Raw genomic sequence first — 24,939 nt, 5'->3', positions numbered from 1 at the left:
AATACCACAATGCCATAAAAAATTAGAACGTGTCGCTAGAAGACCGTGTAAAGAACGTGCGGTTTCAATTTGAAATTATGCTAGTATATAGTTCATAACTTTTGGCGCGTTTTTTTTTTAATAGAATAGGAAGGTGGACGAGCATATGGGCCACCTGATGGTAAGTGGTCACCAAACGCTCTTAGACATTGGCATTGTAAGAAATGTCAACCATCGCTTATAGCCAATGCGCCACCAACCTTGGGAACTAAGATTTTATGTCCCTTGTGCCTGTAATTAATTTGATTGTATGGATTAATTTCAAAAGTATTAATTATATTATACAAACTAATATTATATGTAAAATTATAATTGTGTTTCCGAAATAAATCATTTGATACTCATGATCAATTCTTGTTCAATTTGCACGAGAACGAGTCGTGACTTAAAGATATTTAACGGTATGATAATTTACTTTATCATATACCGTCTTATACAGTAAGTCTCCAATAATACTCAGCACAAAATCCACAACACAAATAGGAGAAATCAAGCATGTTTGAGAGAAATCAGGGTTCATTTCAATACATTGTGTGCATCTAAGGAAAGTTTGAAATTCCCTGGATTTGGTTAAACGCAAGCGGTATCAAAGTTAGTAAGCTGCAAATCCTGACGTATAAGTTTTGAATTTTGAATGTATAAAGACATGTTGACTTGGAAGCAGATAGTTTTCTATTGGATTATCTCTTGAATCGTAACTTTATTACAATTATGAAACTTTTTAAAAATCGAGCGTGTTTTTTTTTATTTTAATTTCTATTCTTAAGCGTGTCATAATAATTATTTTACATATTGTCATTATATAAAATTCTCATTAATTTATTATAGTCTTTTTTAAAGAAGCCAATCTTCACACGAAAGAAATGAGATGAAGGAGCAGCTCGAATTTAAGTACCATTGAGAATTTCTTGACAAATAAATCCAATAACATCTACTTACCCGACCATTAATAAAATTGTATATGCTTTCAGTGATCGGGGAGACCAAATGATGAATGAAGCAAGAAAAACAATATTCTACTGTTCATTTAAATTTTATCAAAAATGTAACAAGCGTGATTTAGAAACGCCAAAAACGCAACCAATAGATGGCGATCTATTTACACATATAAGAAACATATTATACCGTTTACAAACGTCTTATGAGCACTGAAGTAAAATATAATTCATTTGAATACAAATCAAAGTACCGCTCCATATGTTAATGTGTCAAATAAAGTGAAACCTGATTCTATTACCAAACCATTGTGTTCACAGTCATATTTGTGTGGTACAAACACATTTTACACAACAACAATTTTTTTCCATTGTGGTACAAATACATTTTACAATTTTTTTCCATTCGTCCAACGTTGACTCATTATGTAGCGCAATTTATGAGAACGGCCACGTGGGATGCCATCAGCCTGCGTTTTGGCTGTCTATAAATAGAATAATTATGAACACTTGTGTACACACGCCGCATTACCGCAACGAATCGTGACTTGACGTATTGAAAACATCCCACGAAATTATGCCTAGCTTAATATATCCGAGACTATTTACTTTTCATAAATACGGCTTAAATTGCGGCATGATTTTGTTAACGACTCGCTTTACTCGTGCATAACAATTATGTCTTTATTTATGATATTATTTATGTATGGTAGCGACAATAATCGTAAAGAGATTGCGCAATACCACGTGAATTTTCAACAAAAATTGCATATTCAAACCAGGGAAAGATTGCCACTAATACATTATTGTACTCAATATGTGTTTATAATAAATTCATCTTGTGAAGGAAAACATCATAAGCAAACCTGCATATGTCGGCTGAAATTGTGCCACATGTGTATGCATCAGTCCGACACTTAGTCTTTACCCAGAAGTCGGGCATTTACAAGCCATTACTACTTTTCAATAGACGAAAAAAAGGTGGTTCTCAAGTTGACATGGATATTTGTAACAACAAGTATCACGCTATTCGTATCTGTCAGCCACTCTACACTTAACTGACTACAAATTCTATGCCTTCTTTAACATATTATATAATGTTAGTACTACTGTTTTGAATTGAAAAATTTAAATGGCAATTATAAACAGTAATATTGCTTTAAATTTTTCACTTTCTCCTTCACCACTCTCATAATTCTTGGGACAACTGTTACGAGCAGTGCTTATATGCAGGACCAGCGGCTTTAGTAGCATGCAGAGGTACAAGTGTGTAAGCAATGCTGTTTTTCAGACTGTGGTCTACTAAGAATACCTCAAAAAGAAAACCCGTCATCTTTGCATTGTTTCGATCTGGGGTTAGCCACTGGACCAACGAGGTCGTACAAGCCTTTTTAAATCAAATAATGATAACAATAAGCAAACACCTTTTAAAAAGTTAAAAGTAAACAGCCTTTTGTTTTCTTCACTTACCTTCAATAAAAATATTAATTTGTATTTATGTTCAAAAAACGGAAAATAAATTTACATAACGAACGAAGTATTTTTTTTTAGCGAACGACCAAGTTTTCAGAGCTCTGTCGAGTAAGACGTCCCGGTGAAAGTTGAGTGAAATTCCTCAGAATGTCTAGTTTGAACTTTTCCTTGCAAAGTATTCTTATGCCATAGCATGTGATAAATTACAAATTAAGTAACGGACTTCGAAGAAAACTCAGAGGGGAGCCTCGCTCTTACTTATTCAATTAAGAACAGAATATGTTAGCTTAACAAAGAAAGAATTTTATTATTAAATATTCTTCATAGAATTTATTTTAATTATTATACATATACCACTATAAATTGCATTATTAATATCCTTATTAATGATTAAGTGTTTTAAATTTATTCGCTTTTTTTTAAATAGATATTATTAAAATGAATTGCATAAATTCTACCGTAAAAAATACTTTTAATTATAATTTTTTTGACGTTGTATTTGAAAAGCGAGTGAGCTGTATATTGAGATACTGTAATTGTTTATGGTTATAAGGGATGGTTATTTTTTTATAATACATGGACAGTATTACTGCTGTGTCAGGGCTTAAGGGGGATGGTGATCATTTATTATCTGGTCAATTTTAATATTTAATAAATACTATAGCGATAAAATGCCGCGATGGCCTAGTGGTAAGAACGCGTGAATCTTAAACGATGACCGTGGGTTCAAACCCGGGCAAGCACCACTGAATATTCATGTGCTTAATTTGTGATTATAATTCATCTCGTGCTTGACGGTGAAGGAAAACATCGTGAGGAAACCTGCATGTGGCTAATTTCATTAAAGTTCGTCCACATGTGTATTCTACCAACCCGCATTGGAGCAGCGTGGTGGAATAAGCTCTAAACCTTCTCCTCAAAAAGGGAGAGGAGGCCTTAGCCCAGCAGTGGGACATTAACAGGCTGTTACTGTACTTTAGCGATGCTTTTAGCAAGTGTTATGCTTAGATATTTTAGAAAAAAAAATAACTAAAAAATGTAATTAAGCCAGCTCGCTCACCTTTACCAACCAATAAAACTAAATATTGATGTTTAGCGGTAGAATATCTGATGAATGGATGGTAGGTACCTACCTATACGAGATTTCACAAAGCCCTTCCGCCAAGTACTGTTAGAAGTCGTGCATATGCACTGACTTTTCATCTACTTAATTTGTATTTTTATAATTTATCTTGTGCTTGGTAGTGAAAAAAAACATAGTGAGCAAATATGCATGTGTCGGATGTACTTCTGGCAGAGATTTACATCCATTTGTCGCATTGGAGCAGCGTGGTGAAAAAGTTAAAAATCGTTTTAATCTGTGTGGCATTATGGACGGTTAATTTTTATTTAGATTTTGCCCATACGAATTCGATCTTTAAAATAACAACTTTATCATCATTGAATTTCCGTTAACCTAAGACACTATGTCTATAAAATCATTATATATTTTCTTTTATTATATATTTTTCTTATCTTATTTAGTTACGTTTTAAAATTTTACATGAAAAGAACGTTTTAATATAGGGATTGTACACAAGCGCAATGAATCTTGAAAAAATATCCTGTAAAGAGTATTACAGAAATTTCTTTTAAAAAAAATAAAAATGCATTGCTGTATGCATTTAGAAATTAAACTGTGGAAACCCAACGTTGGAAATAATTACACTACTTGAAGAGATTATTTGCAGTAGAAAGGAAATTGCTATTGTGCATATAATCACTTTTATAATACATTTTTAACTATACTGAAGCTGTAATAAGTAAAACGTAAAAGGGTCACATTTCTAACTAGATAATTAGTTAATTAAATTAATATCTCGTCGCTTTAGAGATCTTGATTTGATTTATTTCTGCAATCTTATACTATGACGTAATCGATCATCTGAATTTGATAGTTCCAACCTGTGAACTTTCACTTGACCACTTTAGTATTGACCAACCCGAATTTAACCAGCAGGGATATTTTTTTTTTCTTTTCATCTTTTTGCCGTCCACTGCTGGACGAAAGCCTTCCCCATAGAACGCCAACCATCCCGATCTTAGAGAGACATTTACGCCCCTAAATATCTCTCTGCTGAACTACTGTTACTTTTTCACAATGTGTGTGATCCGTGTATCCATCTATTTAAAATTTAGTACTAATCGTATAAAGTGCTTTTCTGTGCACATTTTTTGAAGTCCTTAACATATTTTGTTATCACACATTAAGTACTTGCAATATTGTTACTCTTATGTCTTTTGTATGTAAATACGTGCTGTGCAATAAAGTATAAATAAAACTAATTCTCACCTCGATATATCGATCATCGTATGTGGATTGCAATTCAGGACCAACGAGCTCAAGAATTTGACGTCGTTCCTCACGGAAATCTAGAACGGATAATACATTTTAATTTCTATTAGTATTTACTGTATACTTCTTCATACCGGTTGAAGTAAAGTTATCATTTGTTTTTCTAAATTATTAAACTAGTTACTCATTTTATTTATTATTTTATTATTAAATTAGTTACTGTGACTTATCTAATATAGATAGATATATCTGTTCCGTATTCAAACTTATCTGTAGGTAATTTTAATACATTACGTTGATAGATAAAACCAAAATTAGTATTCTATTTTAAAATTTAATATGAATAAATGATAAACTCAAATCTATATAAAGCAATATTCTATTTACGATACCTACGTTGCGGTCAAAACCACATTAAAATTCATAGTTTTAAAGTAAATAGAAATAAGCGAACAAACGGTCAGAAGCAAAAAGTGACTTTTTTATGCTATTTAAAGATGTTTTGACTGGTGATTATGACACGAATACCTACGTCCCGATTATATTAAGCTGATCAATATACAAACGTTTGTATGTTTTTAGATTCCTAAAATTATAGTTATCGTTATTTTGTAAAAACATCGCTTACCATTGTACACGGATGCTACATAAATTTTCACAGCGCGAGGTCCAGGCCACTTATCACTCTGTTCGGTATAACCCTGCAGCGCTTGAAGCACTAATGGCTCCGGAGCGCTCATCTCGCGCTCCCTCCAGCCCTTACCTCAACCTGCACTCATCCCACACCACGGCATTCTGTGTACAAAAAAAAAAAAACTGTATAAGTTTTTATGGCATTTATATTTATGTAAAACTTAAATATCATATTGTGATCTGTTATAAATGCGACAGTTATTCTGTTTGTCTTTCTTTCAAGACTAAGACTAATCTTCATAAAATTTCGTTTGAAGCAAGCTTGAACCCTAGGACGGACATAAGTTCTCCTTAACAGGTGGGCGAGGCCGCGGGCGATTACTAGTTGTTAATATATAACAATAAAAAACAAACAACAACAAAGACAACAAGAAAGTTTAATTGGATGTATTGTTTTTTTTTAAACGATTAACCAGAAAAATATTCGAGTATTCTCTGAAATTCGTGATGCTTAACAATTTCGTTTGCGTGATATACCTGATTAACAAACGTCCGCTTGCAATTCTGTAGCTTCCTGTCATATAACTGTTATTATCAGACAACTTTGAATTTAGATTTTTCTAGGTATTTCTCGAAATATTTTTATATTTTACAAAAGTATATAAATCTAACCTTTAGATTTATTCAATTGCATCCTAACTAATATCATAAATGCGAAAATGAGTTTGTTTGTATGTTTCGCGAAGCGGGTAGGTGTAACTACTCGCTTCTAAAATACGAAGCCGTAGGCTGAAACTATTATAGTATCAAAATAAACTATATACACACATTTTACCGTACGCAAGATAAGAGATACCTTTGTGAGTTAAACATTACGCATAAAATACATTGAAAGCAATTCACTATACTTTAACCTTGAAATTTTACTTTTATCACACCCCAAGGAGGTTTCAATTTAAAAAAAAACTGTTCGTAATTTGTAAATGTATTCATTTTGCCGAGTGAAATACACAACAATAGGCATGATAACAAGGGAATAGCGATATCGCAGATGGCGCTACGAACACAAAGGGATCTAATCAAAAGCAACTCGAATGTCCATTATTATATGCCTTTTTATAGCTCCTTTGAATGAAGCCTCGGAAGATTTATCGCCGATAGCGTACTTAATACCTATCGTTGCGGGTTAAATATATCGATCGTTTATTATCATTAGATCTGAGTACGTGTTTATTTTCAAATAATTGCTTTTGTATGTATTGTTTTGTTGCAAGATAAAAATATAAAGACGGCGCTATACTTGGCTTAGTGCGAATATTAGAAATAATCCATCCACATAATTATGGACTAAATACGCAAAAAAAAAAATTTTGTCGGTATGTATGTGTAATATATTTTACTTGTACGATATTAGAACGTCAAGTAGTTCACCATATTTGTGCAAACGAAACAAATATCAAATAGGTCATCTACACATTTACATGTTCGGGCGATTAATGCGCAAAAAATACGCGATCACGATTTCCATTTGCGGTGCCGGTATATAGTGTTATGCTTTTATAAAACTGTATTTAAAACAAGAGTGCTGTTAGTCGTGACGTGTACATATACAAAATACCTTTTTTTTTCATGTACCCTAATATTATAACTACTACTAATATTATAACAGTTACAAAATATGCGGGCGTGAACTAGTATAGCAATAAATAAATGTTGTTTTGTGTAAATAGAATACTCGACGGGGTTTAGTCAATAAATAAAATATAGCCAAGTAGCCTTAAACGTAATTTTGAGTCGTTGTAGTAAAATGTTCTGCAAGGGAATGTAGAGTATACTTAATTAATTAAAATTGCAATCAAACCGGGTAAGCAGTTTTAAATTTTGATGCGCTAAATTTGTATTCAAAATTCATCTCGCACAGTATTCACATGAAACCTGCCAATGTGTCTATCACCACCCATCCCCTTTGGAGCAGCGTGTTGGAAAAAACTCTCAAATGGCCTCAAAAGGCTTCAAAGGGCATTAGGCCAGCAGTAGGACAATTACAGTTGCTATTTTTTTACTTCGTGTAAATCAATTTTAAGCTATTATTGTTGTATGAAGTGCTTTCTGTCACATTTATGAGCTCTTTTAAAGAGTTTAAAAGAGTATTATCATACACAAAGTATTTGTAATATGCTAGTCCTCGATGAATAAGCTGTGGATTTTAAAATTATTATCTGCCATAGATATCTGATATGCCTAAAATATCGACAAAAAAACGTTTGTCTATAAAAGTATTACATTAATGAATAAAAGTAATCATTATAATATTCAAAAACAAATAACGAAAACATTACATTTATTTATTATGTAAGGAATGATTAATAATTCTTACAGCGCTAATGTCTATAGGCGGTAGTGACCACTTATCATCAGGCGGCCTGCTTGTCAGTCTGTTTACCTAATAAAAAAAAAGAAACAAATAACTAAGTGATTTAAGCGTTTTCTCTATTATTATTTTTATTATACTTTACAATTTGGACACTTAGCTGTAGAGATACTAGGGTGACGTGCAAATATTGATTATCATTTTTTTATAACATGAATATAAAATAATATCATTACCCGTGTGAAGTAGGGGCATATACCTTGTTTTAATATGAAATGAAAACGTATTAGGTTAGTTGGTATTTATATATAGCATATTCAGCAAAATTATTTAAACGTAATTGTGAACGTCTGTCAATAACAAATTCTCGAGCGAGTAAACATAAATAGACGAGAGAAATTAATCCAAAGCGTAATCATAGTGGTTTTGTACAATTAATCTACTTAGCAAATATGACGCTATCACGTTAAATATCTTTTATCATAATTATAATTTACATAATACGAATAGAAAAACACAACTTACACAGACGAGTCACAATAAAACTACATATATTATAAATATGCACATGCATTTATTATTTAAAAACAATTAAATCAAACACTTCGATCTTGACAGACTTTCATTGTTGTAAAAAATATATTGCCTGATGTCAGTTATCTTAATTTTTTATCGTTGTTTGTTTTCCTTAAAAATTCAAAACATATAGATTTATGGTCCTTTATTTATTATTATTACAGAAACCTACCTCATATCCTATGAGTTATTCCTTAAACCGTTGTTTGCCTGGAAGAGATCGCTATGCGATTCAGCGATAAGGTTGTCACAGTTGTATACTACTCATATTTAGGCTGTATCCATGTTATGTAATTTTTTTCTTTGTGTTGTACAATAAAGTAAAAAACACATGTTAAAATACTAAAAACGGTTTTGTATAAATAATAACCTTGCAGCGAAGTCTGGATGAACCCATCAAGTCTTAAAATTTTCTACAGCCATCAAAATTATGTTTTCATAATTTTCATTGCAATAATATTACTGTTACACTGGCTCACAACATAAAATATTAGTTCCCAAGGTTGATGGCGCATTGGCAAGGAATTTTTAATATTTCTTACAGCGAAATTCTGATGTCAGCAAAATTATTTAAATGATGACTTTTCTGATTCTTGTCTATGGGCAATTGTGATCACTTACAATCAAGCAAACTTCCCGTCCGCCTACCTATTTTATAAAAAAAAAGTGGTAACATCTATTGGTGGTGGTGAACGCTTAACATCATGTGAGACATTTGCTACCTTACATTCCTGATATAAAAAAACGTATATGTTTATATGTTGTCCTCTGTTACTTTGCATATAATCTGTTATAGGTCCAAACTAAGTGCGCATCGCACAATTATGTTAATTCAAAGGAATTAATTTGCAGTTTTAATTAATATTACTTAATACATTCTAGCATTATAAATTAATTTCATATTGCATAAATAATTTGAGTTGGCAGATCTTACCAATTAATACTTAATTAGAAAAAATATTGTTATAAAATAAGCCAAAGTATTCGTTTGTTTTGAAGAGGTTATGTTGAAGCTTATTTTGGATAGATGGATTCATATCTCTCTTTCATACATTCATAAGCTTCTTTGTTAAATACAAAGAAGTTTAGTGTATTCATATTTGTAATCTGTTGAGCTATTTGCTTACTGTTAGTAGCGCTTTGTGCTTGCCTGCTAATCAACTGTCAGTGCGTAGTTCGCTTGGCAATAGTTGCATTTGCTTGGCAATAGGCAATTATCCAAGCATCAATATATTGTAAAGGTGTGCTTGCACGTAGACGGGTAAGTGAGTCCTTATTATGCTAAGGTCAATGACTTCTTAAATTCCATATTGGTCAGAGTATGGCGTGGGGAGTTTATTGTTATGATTTTTTCTATAAATATAAAATAAAATATACTTTCCACCGAACTCGACTCATAAATTATATTGATTCTTTACATTAATAACGACATTCCATTTCACGCAATAGGGAATTTTGAGTTTTAATAATATAATTTCCTATCGACTTTTGAATCTCTTCTCACGTATGTAATATTAGGTTGATTGTATTCAGATGTATCAGAGTCTAGAAGATGTTTTTCATTAATTTGAAAAACTAACAAATATAATGTTGTTTATTTGCAGTTAGCTTTGATCCATTCTATTAATAAGCAGCTACACTTAACGTGCGCGGAGATGGCCCAGTTGATAGAATTTGTTGATCTTAAACGAAGGTCGCGGGTTCAGATGTAGACTAGCAATGAGTATTTCAAATGCTATATATTTATGTTTATTATTCATCTTGTCTCGTAACATAAGCATCACTTTAATGAAACTGGCACATATCAGATGAATCTTAGATACATATATGTGTTTTTAATAATCAGCAACATACGACCGGTATAATTTTTTAGTTCAGTATTCTTATTTTTTTTTTAACTTTTTATTTATTCTTTATAATGAACCTACTTGATATGGGGAATTTTGTGCATATATTTAGAACCGATTACTGTAATAAAATAGCTGCAATGTGTTTCTATCGCACTTCTTTGATACTAAGTACAAAAACCTATTCTCGAAAGCTCTTTAGTCATTGCTGGAATATTAGTTATTCCTTAAAAAAGGTACAGCTTTTATTTAAAATATATATACATACTTATATTAAAATTGATAAGTTCTTAGAGTACAAATACCTTGCCGTTTAGATTTATTTTTATTTTTATGGTATAGGTAACGCCCATAGACATTGGCATTGTAAGAAATGTTAACCATCGCTTACATCACCAATGCGCCACCAACCTTGGGAACAAAGATGTTATGTCCCTTGTGCCTGTAATTACACTGATGTGATTGACATAAGAAAATTAGTAAGCTAATTAAACATTGTAATGAGCAAAATAAAACTTTTTGCATTCTTTGTAACTAAGCCGTATAATACTTTTCTATATAATATATTAAAATTCATTGCGTAGGTGTAAAATAAAACAATAGTTTATTTCGTAATTTTTTTGGAGTAGATATTATCGTATGTAAAATATTTCAATTCGCACGCAACGTACCTACTTACGTAAAAATGCGAGTTTTAAAAAGTAGTAAAAATATTTTATATTCTTAAAGAAATTTGTAAAGAAATGAAAGAACGTAGCGATCCTACGCTCTTTCATTATTTGTTACTGAACGCATAAAAAACTACATATATAATTATTTTTCTTTGAATATGTAATGTTTATTTTTTAAGTAATTTACAGAAAATCAATAAAAAAATCAATATTGTAAATATTAATTAATATTAGTTAATTATTAGTTAATATTAATATAATAATAAATATTAACATTAATAAAAAAATATAACATAAGAGATCATATGATGTCGTTGTATTGTTTTTTGTATTGTGTATTTCTTCAATTTTCGCATTACATAATATAGAAACTGTTTATAATTAATGCTTGTGTAAGACAATAGCTTGTAAATTCCCACTGCAAATTCAAACGCCTCTTCTCTTGGTTTAGAGCTAACTCCAGCACGCTACTCCAATACGGGTTGGTGATACACATGTGCCAGAATTTCACTGAACATATGCAGGTTTAGTTATGATGTGTTATTTCACTGAACGAGATGAATAATTATAAACACAAATTTCAAGTGTATGTTGACGAAAACTTATGTATTAAATTTCTTATCGGTAGTAACTTAAAATTTCATTTATCATGTAAGTTTTACTAGATGGTAGGGCTTTGTGCAAGCCCGTTTAGGTAGGTACCATCCACTCATCATATATTCTACCGCCAAACAGCAGTACTTGCGTTCCGGTTTGAACGATGAGTGAGCCAGTGTAAATACAGGCACAAGGGACATATGCCAATGTCTATGAGCGGTGGAGACCGCTTAACACCAGGTGGCCCATTTGCCCGGCCACCTAAGTATAACTTTAAAAAAAACCTAAGTACTCGTTAGAGCCCAAAATTGAATGACTTTTTTTTTTATTTTAAACGAAAAATTAAAAAGCATAAATTTCCGAAATAATCTCACAAATTTATCTCCGAGTTCATGTGATGCGAACTCACGTATATTTCGAACCGTGACCTAATTTAGATATAGAAGCGTGGGTGTACTTATCCTTATCAAGCGTAATATCTGAACTTTTTGTCATATTCAAAGCCATTGGCTTACTTCTTCATTTCACAAAATCACTTTGTCAACAACGCAATATACTGAAATGTGTGTGTGTGTGTGTGTGTGTGTCAATAATTGGGTTGATTCTTTATCCGATTACGGAGATATCGAAGAGGAGTATTTTAAAAATCGGAACTAACATTATAAATGCAAAAGTGAGTTCCCTTATCGTCAGACATGGGGCGTCTGGTTTTACTAACAGGCCCATCCCCTACAGCTGTATGTGGAAGGCGAAAAACCGGGAGCTTTGGCACACTTCTTGGTGGTTCCTAAAGTCCAGCATAGGGTTAAGATCGGCTAACTGGTGATGATGAAAATAATTTAACTTGTTGTTTAAATTTGTCTTAGTATGAATTTGTAACAATTCATGTAGCGTTTGATAAATTTTATTATTATTTTTAAGTATTCATATTTGTTGTATAAATAGATAGTAGTGTTTATTTTATTTTTTTGTTTAGTTAAAACCGTTTTCTCTACTTTTTTTTTAATTGTAATTTTGTATATGAATGTTGTTACTTGAAAAAATAAATAATAATTATTATTATTATAAATAAGTGTAGAAATAATGGTTATTATATTATTATTATTAATTTAATTTTAATAACTAAAAATAGCCGAGATGGCCTAATGGTTAGAACGCGTGAATCTTAACCGATGATTGTAGGTTCAAACCAGGGCAAACACTATAGAATTTTCTTGTGCTTAATTTGTGATTATAATTAATCTCGTCCTTGAAGGTGAAGGAAAACATCGTGAGTAAACCTGCATGTGTCTAATTTTATTGAAGTTATGCCACATGTGTATTCTACCAACCCGCACTGAAGGAGCGTGGTGGAATAAGCTCCAAACCTTCTCCTCAAAACGGAGAGGAGGCCTGAGCCCAGCAGTGGGACATTAACAGACTGTTACTTTACTGTCACTTTTAAACTAAAGATATGGTATAATATATACTATAATAATAAAAAGAATAGCCTGTTAAACTTCCACAGCAAAGACCTCGTCCACTTAAAAAAAATTATTCCATTACGCTACTCTAGGTGAATATGCACATGTACATGTGCCTGAATGTCATTAAAGACATGCATGGTTTACTATATCTTCCAACACCGCCGGGCACAAGATGAATTATTACAAATAAAGCATATAAGAAAGTATATAAGTTTGAACCGGCAATCTTCGTTTAATAACGTATTATATCTAAACTTGTAGATGTTAAAATATACATACATATATAATTAGTGTCTAGATCATATTAATCTAACTGCTTCGTGTTGTAGAAATTTTCATATCCGACTTGTAGTTCCAAAGATTAGCGCGTTCAAACAAACACAGCTTTATTATATTAGAATAGATGAAATCGTCAACCAAAATAAATAAACAAAATACTAATTGTGCACAAGATTATTTGATAACGCGCTTAATCTTCTTACTTACTCTACCGTTTTGTACGAATAATACGTAGTAATGTGTAGTACTAAGTTTATATCAGAAATTATTTTAAAACACTTACATTTCGATAAGGACGTAAGTATTGAGAACTACAAGATCACTTCAAATCAGCCTCTCGAAGCCGCGTTCATGCGATACCCACTTCATAAATGAAATTCAATATATTTACTATGAGTGTTCTTAGAAATTGATTTTCTCTGGCAAGTGTGTACAATATTCTTATAGGATGGTACATTATTGCTCGCTAATGGTATATGCTGGGGAATGCTAATAGACTTAATTATTGCGAGTGCACTAGGCAGTAACTCAATTTGAAATTGTCGTAGTCTTAAGTTGTAACAATTCACTTTAGTTTTAGTAATATATTCTTGAGTTGTCTAATTGCTGAGGGCGGCAATATTCTTTTTTTTTTTTTTATATTCGCCGGGAGGGCAAATGACTCTACTCCACCTGATGGTAAGTGGTCGTAGAGTCCAAACGCGACGACGGCCAATACAGACGGGAAAAACGTTCTGCACTAGCCGCCTTCGCCTAGCCGGCCCGCAAGATGCCTCTTCACGCCTCGTTTGAAGGAACCCGGGTTGTAAGAGGAGGGGAACACGTGAGCTGGTAAGGAATTCCATTTTTTGGAAGTGCGACAAAGAAAGGAGTTGCCAAATTTCTTTGTTCGCGATGGAATTGATGTCACAGTTAGGCGGTGACATCGAGAACCAGCTCGCGTGGACTTAAGAAGGAAGGGGGAAGCGGGAATTAGAGAGAATAATTCCTCAGAGCACTCGCCGTGATACAGTCGATAGAAAGCGCTCAGTGCTGCTATCTCACGACGCAATTGTAAAGGTGTTTGTGACCTTTACGTCGCCAATAATGCGTACGGCACGTCGCTGCAACCGGTCCAAGGCCTCAAGTAGGTACTTAGCGGAGCCATCCCAAAGGTGCGAGCAATATTCCACGCAAGACCGTACCTGTGTTTTGTACAGCAAGCACAGTTGTTGTGGCGTGAAAAAGCCTCGATGTAATCCCTTGGACTAAGGTCGCAGCGAACGTCAATCCCCAGCATGGCGATTTTGCTTTGCATCACCAGCGGAGTACCACAGAGGGAGGGAAGAGGGGAAAATGTTGACTTTTTCGCCGTGAGAGCGCATACCTGTGTTTTCTTGGCATTAAACTCAACAAGATTATCAGAGCCCCATTTGGCGATGAGCTCTAACGTCCTATCGAGTTCAATGACAAGATTCTCCCGCCTCTCCTCAGTTTCCGCCCGCCCAGCCACTGCGCGTCCGTGGTATCCACCATGCACTGTACTATCGTCTGCATAGCAATGTATGTTCCCAAGGGAGAGCATATCATTGATATGCAAAAGAAAGAGTGTGGGAGATAGCACAGATCCCTGGGGGACCCCAGCATTCACTACATAGAATTGTGAAGCGCAACCATCTACTAAAACACGAAGGCTACGCTTGTGTAGGAAGCTGGCAATCCAGGTGCATAGCTGAGCAGGTAGACCATATGCCGGTAGCTTGGAGAGAAGACTTCTGTGCCAGACCCTGTCGAAAGCCTTGGAGATATCGAGGCTGACAGCCAACGATTCTCCATGCTTGTCGATAGCTTCACCCCAGAGGTGTGTTACGTACGCTAGAAGATCACCTGTGGACCGTTTTGGTCGAAACCCGTACTGACGATCATTAATTAGACAGTGATTTTCTAGGAATGGATCAGTAGGTTGTTTAAAATCCGTTCCATCACCTTACAAAGTACTGAGGTGATAGCTATTGGCCGATAATTCGCCGGGTCAGACCGATCCCCTTTTTTGGGAACCGCTTGCACATTAGCTCTTCTCCAAGCCTCCGGCACACTTCCCGAAGAGAGAGAAAGTTGGAATAGGCGCGTTAACACAGGAGACAGCTCCGCTGCGCACTTCTTCAGCACTATGGCTGGTATTCCATCGGGACCGCTAGCTTTCCATACATCAAGTGATTGCAGCTCCGCACGCACATCACGTTGCCTGATTTTGATGTCAGGCATCGTATGGCCACATGCAGGTATTGTAGGTGGCAGTGCACTACAATCATCGATGACGGAATTGTCGGCAAAGAGTTTAGCCAGGAGATCAGCTTGCTCTTGCGGACTGTGAGCTAGCGATCCGTCCGGATTTCTGAGCGGTGGCAGCGAAGGTTGGCAGAAATTGTTTTGCACAGACTTGGTCAGACGCCAGAAGCTACGGGAGCCCCTAGGATGCGACACAAGGTCATGACCAATCTGTACAATGCGCTGTGCATCCGCTCTCGTGTATGCCTTTCTACAGGACTTGGAATTTTTATTATAGTTTGCTTTCAGTGAGTCAATGTTAGATGCCCCGCTAATACAGCCGTTGATCCACTTGCGATATGCCGCCTGCTTAGATGATACAGCATCGGCACATTCACGAGTGAACCAACGGTTACGCGTACTCCTACTGACGAGATCTGAGCTAGGAATGTAGTATTCCATTCCCAGCATGATCTCGCCAGCAACAGCAGCGGCACTAGCTGACGGGTCATTCCCACTGAAGCAACGTTCCTTCCAAGGGACCGACGCATAGTAATCGCGCATACCGTCCCAATCCGCCGACTTATAGTGCCAAACGCGACGTTTGCATACCGCTAGTGGCGGCAGCTTGGCCTGTGGCACTCTTGGTAGAAATAAGGCTGTGATCCGAAGAGCCAAGAGGAGCCTGAACCACAACCTGATATTCCACCGGGTGAGAAGTCAGCAGAAGGTCCAGTAGAGAAGGTGCTTGCCCATCAATGTCTGGGATCCTGGTGGGCTGATCAACCAGTTGGGTCAAGTCATGTGTGAGAGCAAAAGCATGAGCAGTCCTTCCAGCATGGTCAGTTTTGAGGGATTTCAACCAGGATTCGTGGTGAGCATTAAAATCCCCCAATAACACCAATTCCGCGTTAGGAAATTGCTCTTGCGCAGCATCTGCCACCCGACTAAGATGGTCAAATAATCGGCTTGTCTCCAAGTCACCATTGTGGGATCTGTAGAGGCACACGTAGACTCGGCTCTGACGAACCAGGTCTACACGTACCACCAACATGGAGAAGGAGGGGTCCTCCAAGCAGTGCAGTCAGTGACAGCAAACATCCGTCCTGACGAACAAGCATACTCCGGCTTTCGCTTTGAAGGATTCTTCAAGCGTGTAGCCGGGATAATTAAGGTAGCTGGTATCGGCAGGACGTAGGAGTATTTGTCTCTCCGTGAGAAACAACATTGCTGGCCGTGCTGTCTCGAGATGGTGGTGGACAGCGTTGAGGTTAGCGTGGAGTCCTCGGATGTTAGAGAACTCGACCTCAAACAGCGTGGGTATGGTGGGGGTGTGCACCGCTGAACGACCGTTATTTCTTATTTGCGCTACCATTGGAAAAATTAGGAAAAGAGACGTGAGGCGAGCGACGTATTGCCACGATAGGGATGGGCAAAGTATGGAGGCGTGTTTTCCCAAATGTTTGCCAAAAAGGAAAATATACTGATCCGCCGGACGGAAGGGCCCCCGAACCCCCCCGGAAGTGGCCGCCGGGACCCCACCTTCCGGTCACCAACCGGCACGACGGTCCACCCCGAGATTATGCGTGGCCTGGTGGGGCAGCCTCGAGAGCTGGTTAGGCACGCTCGGGCCCCTGTACTATGCCACGGGCGGCCAGCGGAACAGCCGTTTCTTCGGGTCTCTCTGTCCGGCAGGTCAATACAGTTTCCCCCGGCATTGGTTCAACAGCCGTCTCCACTGGACCAACACCCATCGCGGCAATACTCGCTCGGGCACTGGCTGTACGCTGGCTGACCTCGAAACGCGGCTGCAAGCCACTTCACGAGTTTTTCACCATGCGTACGGTGGTAACAAGCCAGGCGGATGTTAGCATCCTACCACCAGATAGATTCACTTATTTTATCAACACATTTGATACTGCGTATTTAATTTTTTTGTTGTCCCAAAAGATTCTTATGTATATAATAATAGTAATATCCTCGGACATTATTCACACACGGCCATCTAATGCCAAACTTAGCAATGCTTGTACTATGGAAACCAGACAACTGATATACTACATATACTACTGTTCTTTTGTAAATACATACTTATATAGATATTTATACCCAGACTCAGGACAAAAAGACATGTTCATGCACACAAATATGTGTCCTGGGTGGGAATCGAACCCACATCCTTCGGCGTGAAAGGTCTACCAACTACGCCAACCAGCCCGTCAATGGTGTAATTTTTTTAAATGTAATTTGATAAATAATAAAATCTCGGTATTTTTCATACTGTTATTTTCGTAGTCCTTTCGTCTCTTCTCGGCTCAATAGCGCCGCGGTGACTGATTTAAGAAACAAATATATGTTTGTAGTATAAGGTGACATGCAAACAGGAGAAGAAAATGTCTTTTTACCGTTATAAAAATAAAACTAAGGGGTTTTCTAAAATATTCCTAGTCAGCCCTAGATTATTTGTAAATCCAATTCATTATCCAGTCTCATTAACCTATAAGCATTACCTATGAGTATAAATCAGAAAGGTGCAGAGAATAGAAGAAATTTCGTAGTTATAAAGATATTTTTTTATTTTTGTGTTTTTCATCGGACGTAACCCTTGAAATTATTATGTAACAATATTGCTTTATTTAAGATTATAAATGTTTTTTTTTCGTTCATGTGATTCCGTGCGATTTTATTATATTATGATATTAATTCCTTATACACGCCTTCTTGATGTCGTCATTAAGCTGTAATCCGACAAATCTTTGTTTCAAAGCTGCTACGAGTATAATGTAATAGTTTTAAATGATTTTATCGGTGATGATTGCTATAACGGACATTAGTCTTAGGAAATACCCAAAATTAAGAAGGAAATGAATCATGTTTTAGGGCGCCCCTATAGTCATAGAAGGGAAAGTAAGATAGAAGTGGTTTCAACTGAATTAAAGTGTACACATATCTAGGCGCAAACGAGGTGAATTATAAACACAGATTAAATACATAAAAATTCAGCAGTGCTTAGGTTTGAAATCTTAATCAACGGTTATCACGTCTTTAAACATTGGGTCATCGCATCTACTGAGCCATCAAGACCACTGAGCTATCGCTATCTAGGGCTATCACAACCTCTGGAATTTTAATTTCAAAATTTGATGTCATATCATTTCCTTTATACTTTTTATTCATAAATAAATTTGTCCTTTGCGTGATGGAAGTGAATATAATTTATGGTCACCGTGAAAAAAAATATTACGGTTAATGAACGGCTGGTCGTTAGATCCACCCCTTATGTTGTATTATTTATAAAACGATGGGTGGAGTCGATCGAACACGAACAGGCTAGTTTTACTATTAATATCGTTGCGGTACTTATATAAATACAAGATATTAAAAAAATACTTTTATAATAAACGTAAATTGAGATGGCCTAGTAGAGAGAAGTTGTATTTGGGCAAGAGCAAGATCAAGTGCAGACAGTCACCACCAAATACTAGTCACTTTACTAGGTGGTAGGGCAAGCTCTTCTGGGCAGGTACCACACACTCATCAGATATTCTACCGCAAAACAGCAGCACTTGGTATTTTTGTGTGCAGCATTTGGTTGTGTAAATACAGGCAAAAGGGACATAACGTCTTAGTTCCCAAGGTTGGTGGCGCTTTGGTGATGTAAGTGATGGTTAATATTTCTTACAATGCCAATATCTATAGGTGGTGGTGATCACTTACTATCAGGTAGCCCATTTGGTCCTCCGCCTCCCTATTCTATAAAAAGTTTCCGCCCGTTTGTTCACCTGCGTGTGAGGTGGGGAGTACATATGTTAGATACCATATGACCGTACCTGTTCCTCTGACAACGTATCATTTATAAACATAATGATCAGTTGAGTATTTAATACGTGAAAGCGTAACGAACAAACTTACATTCGTTTATAATATTAAGTTGTTAAAGTGCTAAATAAATGCTATTAATTTATCTTTGTCACGCACCCATACCAAAACATAACAGTACAAAATATCAAACCATAGATGGTAGAATGACTGATGATACATATTAAGGTAATATATACCCAGAGAAATTGGTACAAAGTCCTACAACAATGCCTTTTTGATCAGCTTACTGAAAGTCATCGTCTTGCTAAAGCTGTTATTTAAATAAGTGATTCGACATATGATTTTCAACATTAAAAACTGACTTCGGTAGTGATAAGCTATTTCGTTGCGTGTTTCATTTGAATATTATAATTACAGTTTTGACGTAGTCTTTGTTTCTTTTTGGTGAATAAAGTTATTTTATTATTATTATTATTTAGTCGAGTTTCGAGATTGTTCTTAGAAAATAGTTCCACTGATCGTGTAACATACATATTCGTACATTGGAAATAATTATAACCGTCTGAAATACAAAATAATTTACGCCTAAACCTAAGTGGTATTATAATAAGCTGTTATACATAGATATATATAAGTAGTTAATAAAGCTATACACTTTTCCACCCTAGGAATATTTATAAATAAATTAATCACTCAATCAATATTTATAAATAAATTAATTTCATTTATTATATTTTATATAAAATGAAATAAATATGTACGATCAATTATATTTTAACATATTTGACATAGTAAGTTATATCTTATAAAATTATAATACTCTGTATACGGCTTCAATCTGCGCCCTTACGTAGGGGCCGAATGCAAAAAAAACTGATTTTTTTACAAATGAATATGTCAGGCTTGTCGAAATGCATAAATTGAAATTGATATCACACAAAGTGCGGGTATAACCAAACATATTGAATTTTAAAACACATCAATTGAACCGCATTCAGAAATTCGATGTTCTTATTAATTATTCATATGTAAATTGACTGGTGGTAGGGCTTTGTGCAAGCTCGTCTGGGTAGGTACTCATCAAAAATTCTACCGCAAAACAGTGTTTGAAGGGTGGGTGAGTGAGTGTATAAGATATAAGGGCCTTGGTGACCACTTACCATCAGGTAGTCCATATGCTTGTCCGCCTTCCTATTCTATAAAAAAAATATAAGCTATAAAGCAAATCCTTTTTTATTATTTGAACTCTAGTTTTCAATATCTCCTATATGCTAGATGTATGTTCCAGAGATAGTCGTACCTAAACAAAATACATCGATTTAAAACAAAAAATATATTATACATAGTAAGCATATATTTGATTATTTCAATCAAATAGGATAGGATAAATCTAACCGAATCTGGATTTTGCAATAATCGTTGGAATCAAATGCCCATAAACGTTAAAAATTGGCGTAAATATATAACATAGATTATCTTAAACGTTGAAAGCAAAATTGTGTTACGAATCCTTTATCAAAACATTAACATGGGATATTTTTATACCAGACGTGCTATTCTGTTAGTACTAACTTCACTCAATTGTACTACAGGAATCTAAAAGGGTATTTATCAATTAGATAGCCGCAAGTAAATGTTAGTTTCAAGCAACTGCCAATCATGCAGTTTTAATTTAATTTGACAATGAACGAAGCGTAAATGCATTGAATACGCAAACTATTTCTGCAGTAAATAAATATTTAGGAAATTATAATATTTAGGCAATTAGCACTGTTGGATTTATATTATTACTTCTATGTCCGATGGAAATCATATAATTAGAACTTTCTGATTGGCGCTGTACGTACTTTTGTTGTTATTGAGTCTCAACAAGTTTATTACAAGTATAAAATCTTTCGAAAAAACGATAAATGAATGACGATGACTGAGCCTGTAGCCTAGAAAACCAAGCCTTTTGCGAAGCCAGATATAGTATCTAAAAATTATGTATATTTTAATTTTTTATTTATATTATATTTAAAAGAAAAAAAATTGTAACAAATACTTGCTGGTAACCTAAAAAGTTGGAATTGTGATCTCAATTTGGTTTCAAGTACAATCCATTATATTCGACAACTTTTATACTTCCCAGTAATCCAACTTTTGATTGTATATAAAATCCAGGGCTCGCAGCCCTCAAGCCATCGTTAAGTATTTGTGGCGCACCTGTTGCAAGCTTTAATTTAAACCGTCTTAACTCGTAGGGTAATTTAAGCAAAATTAGACTTTGTGTCATGTATAAAAAGGTTCAGATTCATAAATTCGTATTCATACATTTGAGTGTTGGTTAAAATATCGATCTGGGGACTTAGAAGTTGGCATTGTTTTGCGATCCCTCCTGAAATGTAGGCCGTGTTTTGTGGGTTACCAAATGGAGTTTATATGTATATAGGTATAACCTTACCAAGCCGTCATAAAGACATTAACCAGATAGACATATTTGCGTACCTTGCTTTATTCGCATGGATTTTTTATTACAAGGATATAATATACAAACTTATTTCAATTTTCCCTGAAAAAGATAACAAATATTTTTAAATTTATTAAAAAAATATATACTTTATATGACTATTGTATACATATCATATCTTGGAAATGGCTCTAACGATTTGGTTTGAATATTAAATTTAGATAAAGTTTTGTATTTTAAGTTTATCTAGCCTTTCCTAAAAAAACTAAATTTAATTAAAAAAACTTCTATTTTATTATAACTAATTAATTAGAGCGAAGCTCGATCGCCCAGGTACTATTTAAGTATTAACAAAACTAAATTTCCTTATTTCGTTTATTTTTGTGGACTTAGTCTAACGTTAATAACAATTTCATCTCATGACGCATTCACGTTTTGTCAAAGAGAGCTGGAGAGCTGGAGAGTGGAGAGATGTCCATCTTGCCTCACTTCCTTTGCATCAAATCAATATTTGCGAATAGGCAATGAAAGCAACTTTTATTATTACAACTTAAAAGTATTTCTATAACTATTCATATATCGATATTATTAAGTAAATAATATTGCTATTTTAACTAAATTTACCAGAGTATTTTTTCTAATTCTAGTTAAATAGTCTTCTTTATATTTAAAACGATTTCATATATTTTTAAACCAATCTTTATCAACGTTATTATTCAGATTAGATCAGTATTCGTTAACGTGTTTTAATTTCAATCTATAGAGATTGATATACATATGTACTTGCTTAGCTTTATAAAATTAACGTCCGGTAATAATCGACCATTTTTTGCAGTCCATTCGAGGGAAAATTCGAAACTTATTCCAACACGCTGATCAAATTCTGTTCGGTCGATGAACATTTAGCATTAGGTTTTCTCACAATGTTTTCCTTCACCACCGACTCCAGGATGAAGTATAAGCACAAATTAAGCACATGAATATTATATCTTAGTTTCTTAATCTTCTATTCACGTGAATTTTCCACCCAATTTCTTAAGTTAAGATTATTTTGTCATTTATATAATATTTTATTATTTATGAGATATGTGTAAGCCTCACATTATTTATTAATAGACCTTACTTACGGGTTATTTTTATAAATAAGTACCATCTACATAATAATTCTTTATAAAAAAATATGATAACTGGGGCTGGATTTGTTTTTACCTAAATTAAAAATTTTAACGCCCGTAAACTAAATACTTTAGATAAACTTTAATATTTCGTTATGTTCATCGTAATTATATATCACTGGCTTTTAACTCAGAATTAGCCAGATTTAGGCGATTCTTAACCACGGCTGTCGCAAAATTTGTGGAGCAAAATTAAAAAAGCTAAATATAGTTGTTAAAATTAGATTTAAATATAAATATAATATATAAAATACTCTATCATGAGATTCATAAGGTCATATTTTTTTTCTGCTATTTTTACAAAAAAAAACACGAGCATAAAAATACAATATAACGAGTCTAAGCCTGTAATAAAAACAAAATCTTTAGAATTAACTGAGCGGAAAGAAATAGGATAGGATGACACAAGTGATAAAATGCGTGAGAATGGGACACTTATTTTGTCTCATGTTATGACCTTATTTATGGTAACACATGTGTTTATGACAGATACACAAATTTGTATATAAAAAGTAAAATTATAGGAGGCATTCAAATACCGACTTTTTATTTAAATAAATAGCAAGGTGAATTAACTTTGTCCGCCGTTTTAACTTCTTAAATGTTGTTTTGCTCATGGAAAAAGTAGTTCTGAGGTTGATGACAGGAAATCTAATAAAGTTTGAGTAGTTAAATGAAGACTTACTATAAAAATAGACAAGACTTTAGTTAAAGTTCCAAATATCTTACGCAAATTTTTTTTGCGTATTTATTTGTCTAACCTGATTTCATTATTAGTTAGACGACGTGTTATAGCTATTTCTATAACGGAATTATTTTGAGTATTCAAATATCAATATTTTTTTCTTTTCTATATTCTATATTCTGTCTCGAAAATGAGTACACGATGGTGGATTGTAACAAACTAATGTGCGATATTGACGTAAATAATTATAACATTTAAAGGCGGCAAGCATCAAAATAGCGTAACGATGTAAGTTGGTTTTCGAAATATTACATATGAGATACGAAGTGAAGTGAGTTCGTACAGAATAGCAATTTTGTCTTTAACAAAACAAGACTGTATTAACGATCATGTCAGATATTGTATGTATTTTTAATTATATGATCCCATGAGACTAAGACATAAATTTAAGCTAATGTGCCGATATTAAGGATTTTTCGTCTCGTTTCATTATTATATTATATTCATCTAGGAAGATTATTTTCGTAGCGTTAGCAGCTATAGAGTTACTGAAAGCGAATAAAAAACGCGGTCAAAGCCATAAAGTATCTTGTTAAAATGAGTAGCTATTAAAAGATAAAAAATACGTTTTAATATATAGTTGAACTAAAAAATTATGACGTCGGATACCAACCGTACCGACACAGCCGCGTTTGACGTCAAAGGTGCACGTCACAAGTTCGAGTTCAATTATTTTTACCCAACATGGTTGATATATCTTTTATGTAAGCGTTCTTTCAGAATTCTTAAATGGCAATTTTTTCGAGAAAATCGTATTACGTACTGTTTAAAGCGAAAAAATGTGCCGACATTTACATAATTCAATTACTTTTTTTAAAGTAGTAGTGTGCAATTTATTAAATAATATTATACTAGCTGGAAGGGCTTTGTGCAAGCCCGTCAGGGTAGGTACCACCCACTCATCTAATAATCTACCGCTAAACCGCAATAGTTAATATTGTTACGTTTTGGTTTGAGCCATTGTAACTACAGGCACAAAGGATTCCAAAGTAGGTGGCGTAAGGAATGATTAACATTTCTTACATCGCCAATGTTAATGGGCGGTGGTGACCAATTTAAATCCGGTGGCCAATTCTCTTACCGCCTACCTATGACATAAAATAATGTTTCAAAAATTGCCTAACCGTTTTAAAAAAAGGAATTTTTTATAAATATTTCAAAAACAATCCATTTTGATACATGTCACGTTTTTATATTTAGTTTTTTTAGGATATATTTTTAAAACTTGCCATGAAAGTTCAGTACACAGTATGACGGTTCATTGAAATGTTACACTGTA

At 34.4% G+C, this 24,939-nt stretch overlaps 1 protein-coding gene across 2 annotated transcripts in view; it reads right to left on the bottom strand.

Moving 5' to 3' along the window:
• The window catches only part of LOC126768614 (protein qui-1), a 110,655-nt gene that overhangs the window by 53,455 nt on the left and 32,261 nt on the right, over window positions 1-24,939 (bottom strand). For both annotated transcript variants that reach the window (XM_050486806.1, XM_050486807.1), the window contains exons 2-3: window positions 5,411-5,577; window positions 4,780-4,859 (exon numbers count right to left, since the gene is read on the bottom strand). In XM_050486806.1, the coding sequence (XP_050342763.1) occupies window positions 4,780-4,859; window positions 5,411-5,522 (192 nt within the window). In that variant the 5' untranslated portion in view covers window positions 5,523-5,577. The remainder of the gene's footprint in view (window positions 1-4,779; window positions 4,860-5,410; window positions 5,578-24,939) is intronic.

This window comes from Nymphalis io, chromosome 5 (assembly GCF_905147045.1).
Source record: "Nymphalis io chromosome 5, ilAglIoxx1.1, whole genome shotgun sequence".
Lineage (NCBI taxonomy): Eukaryota > Metazoa > Arthropoda > Insecta > Lepidoptera > Nymphalidae > Nymphalis > Nymphalis io.
Note: the sequence above shows the minus strand (reverse complement) of the source record. Positions and strands in the feature narration are given on the sequence as shown.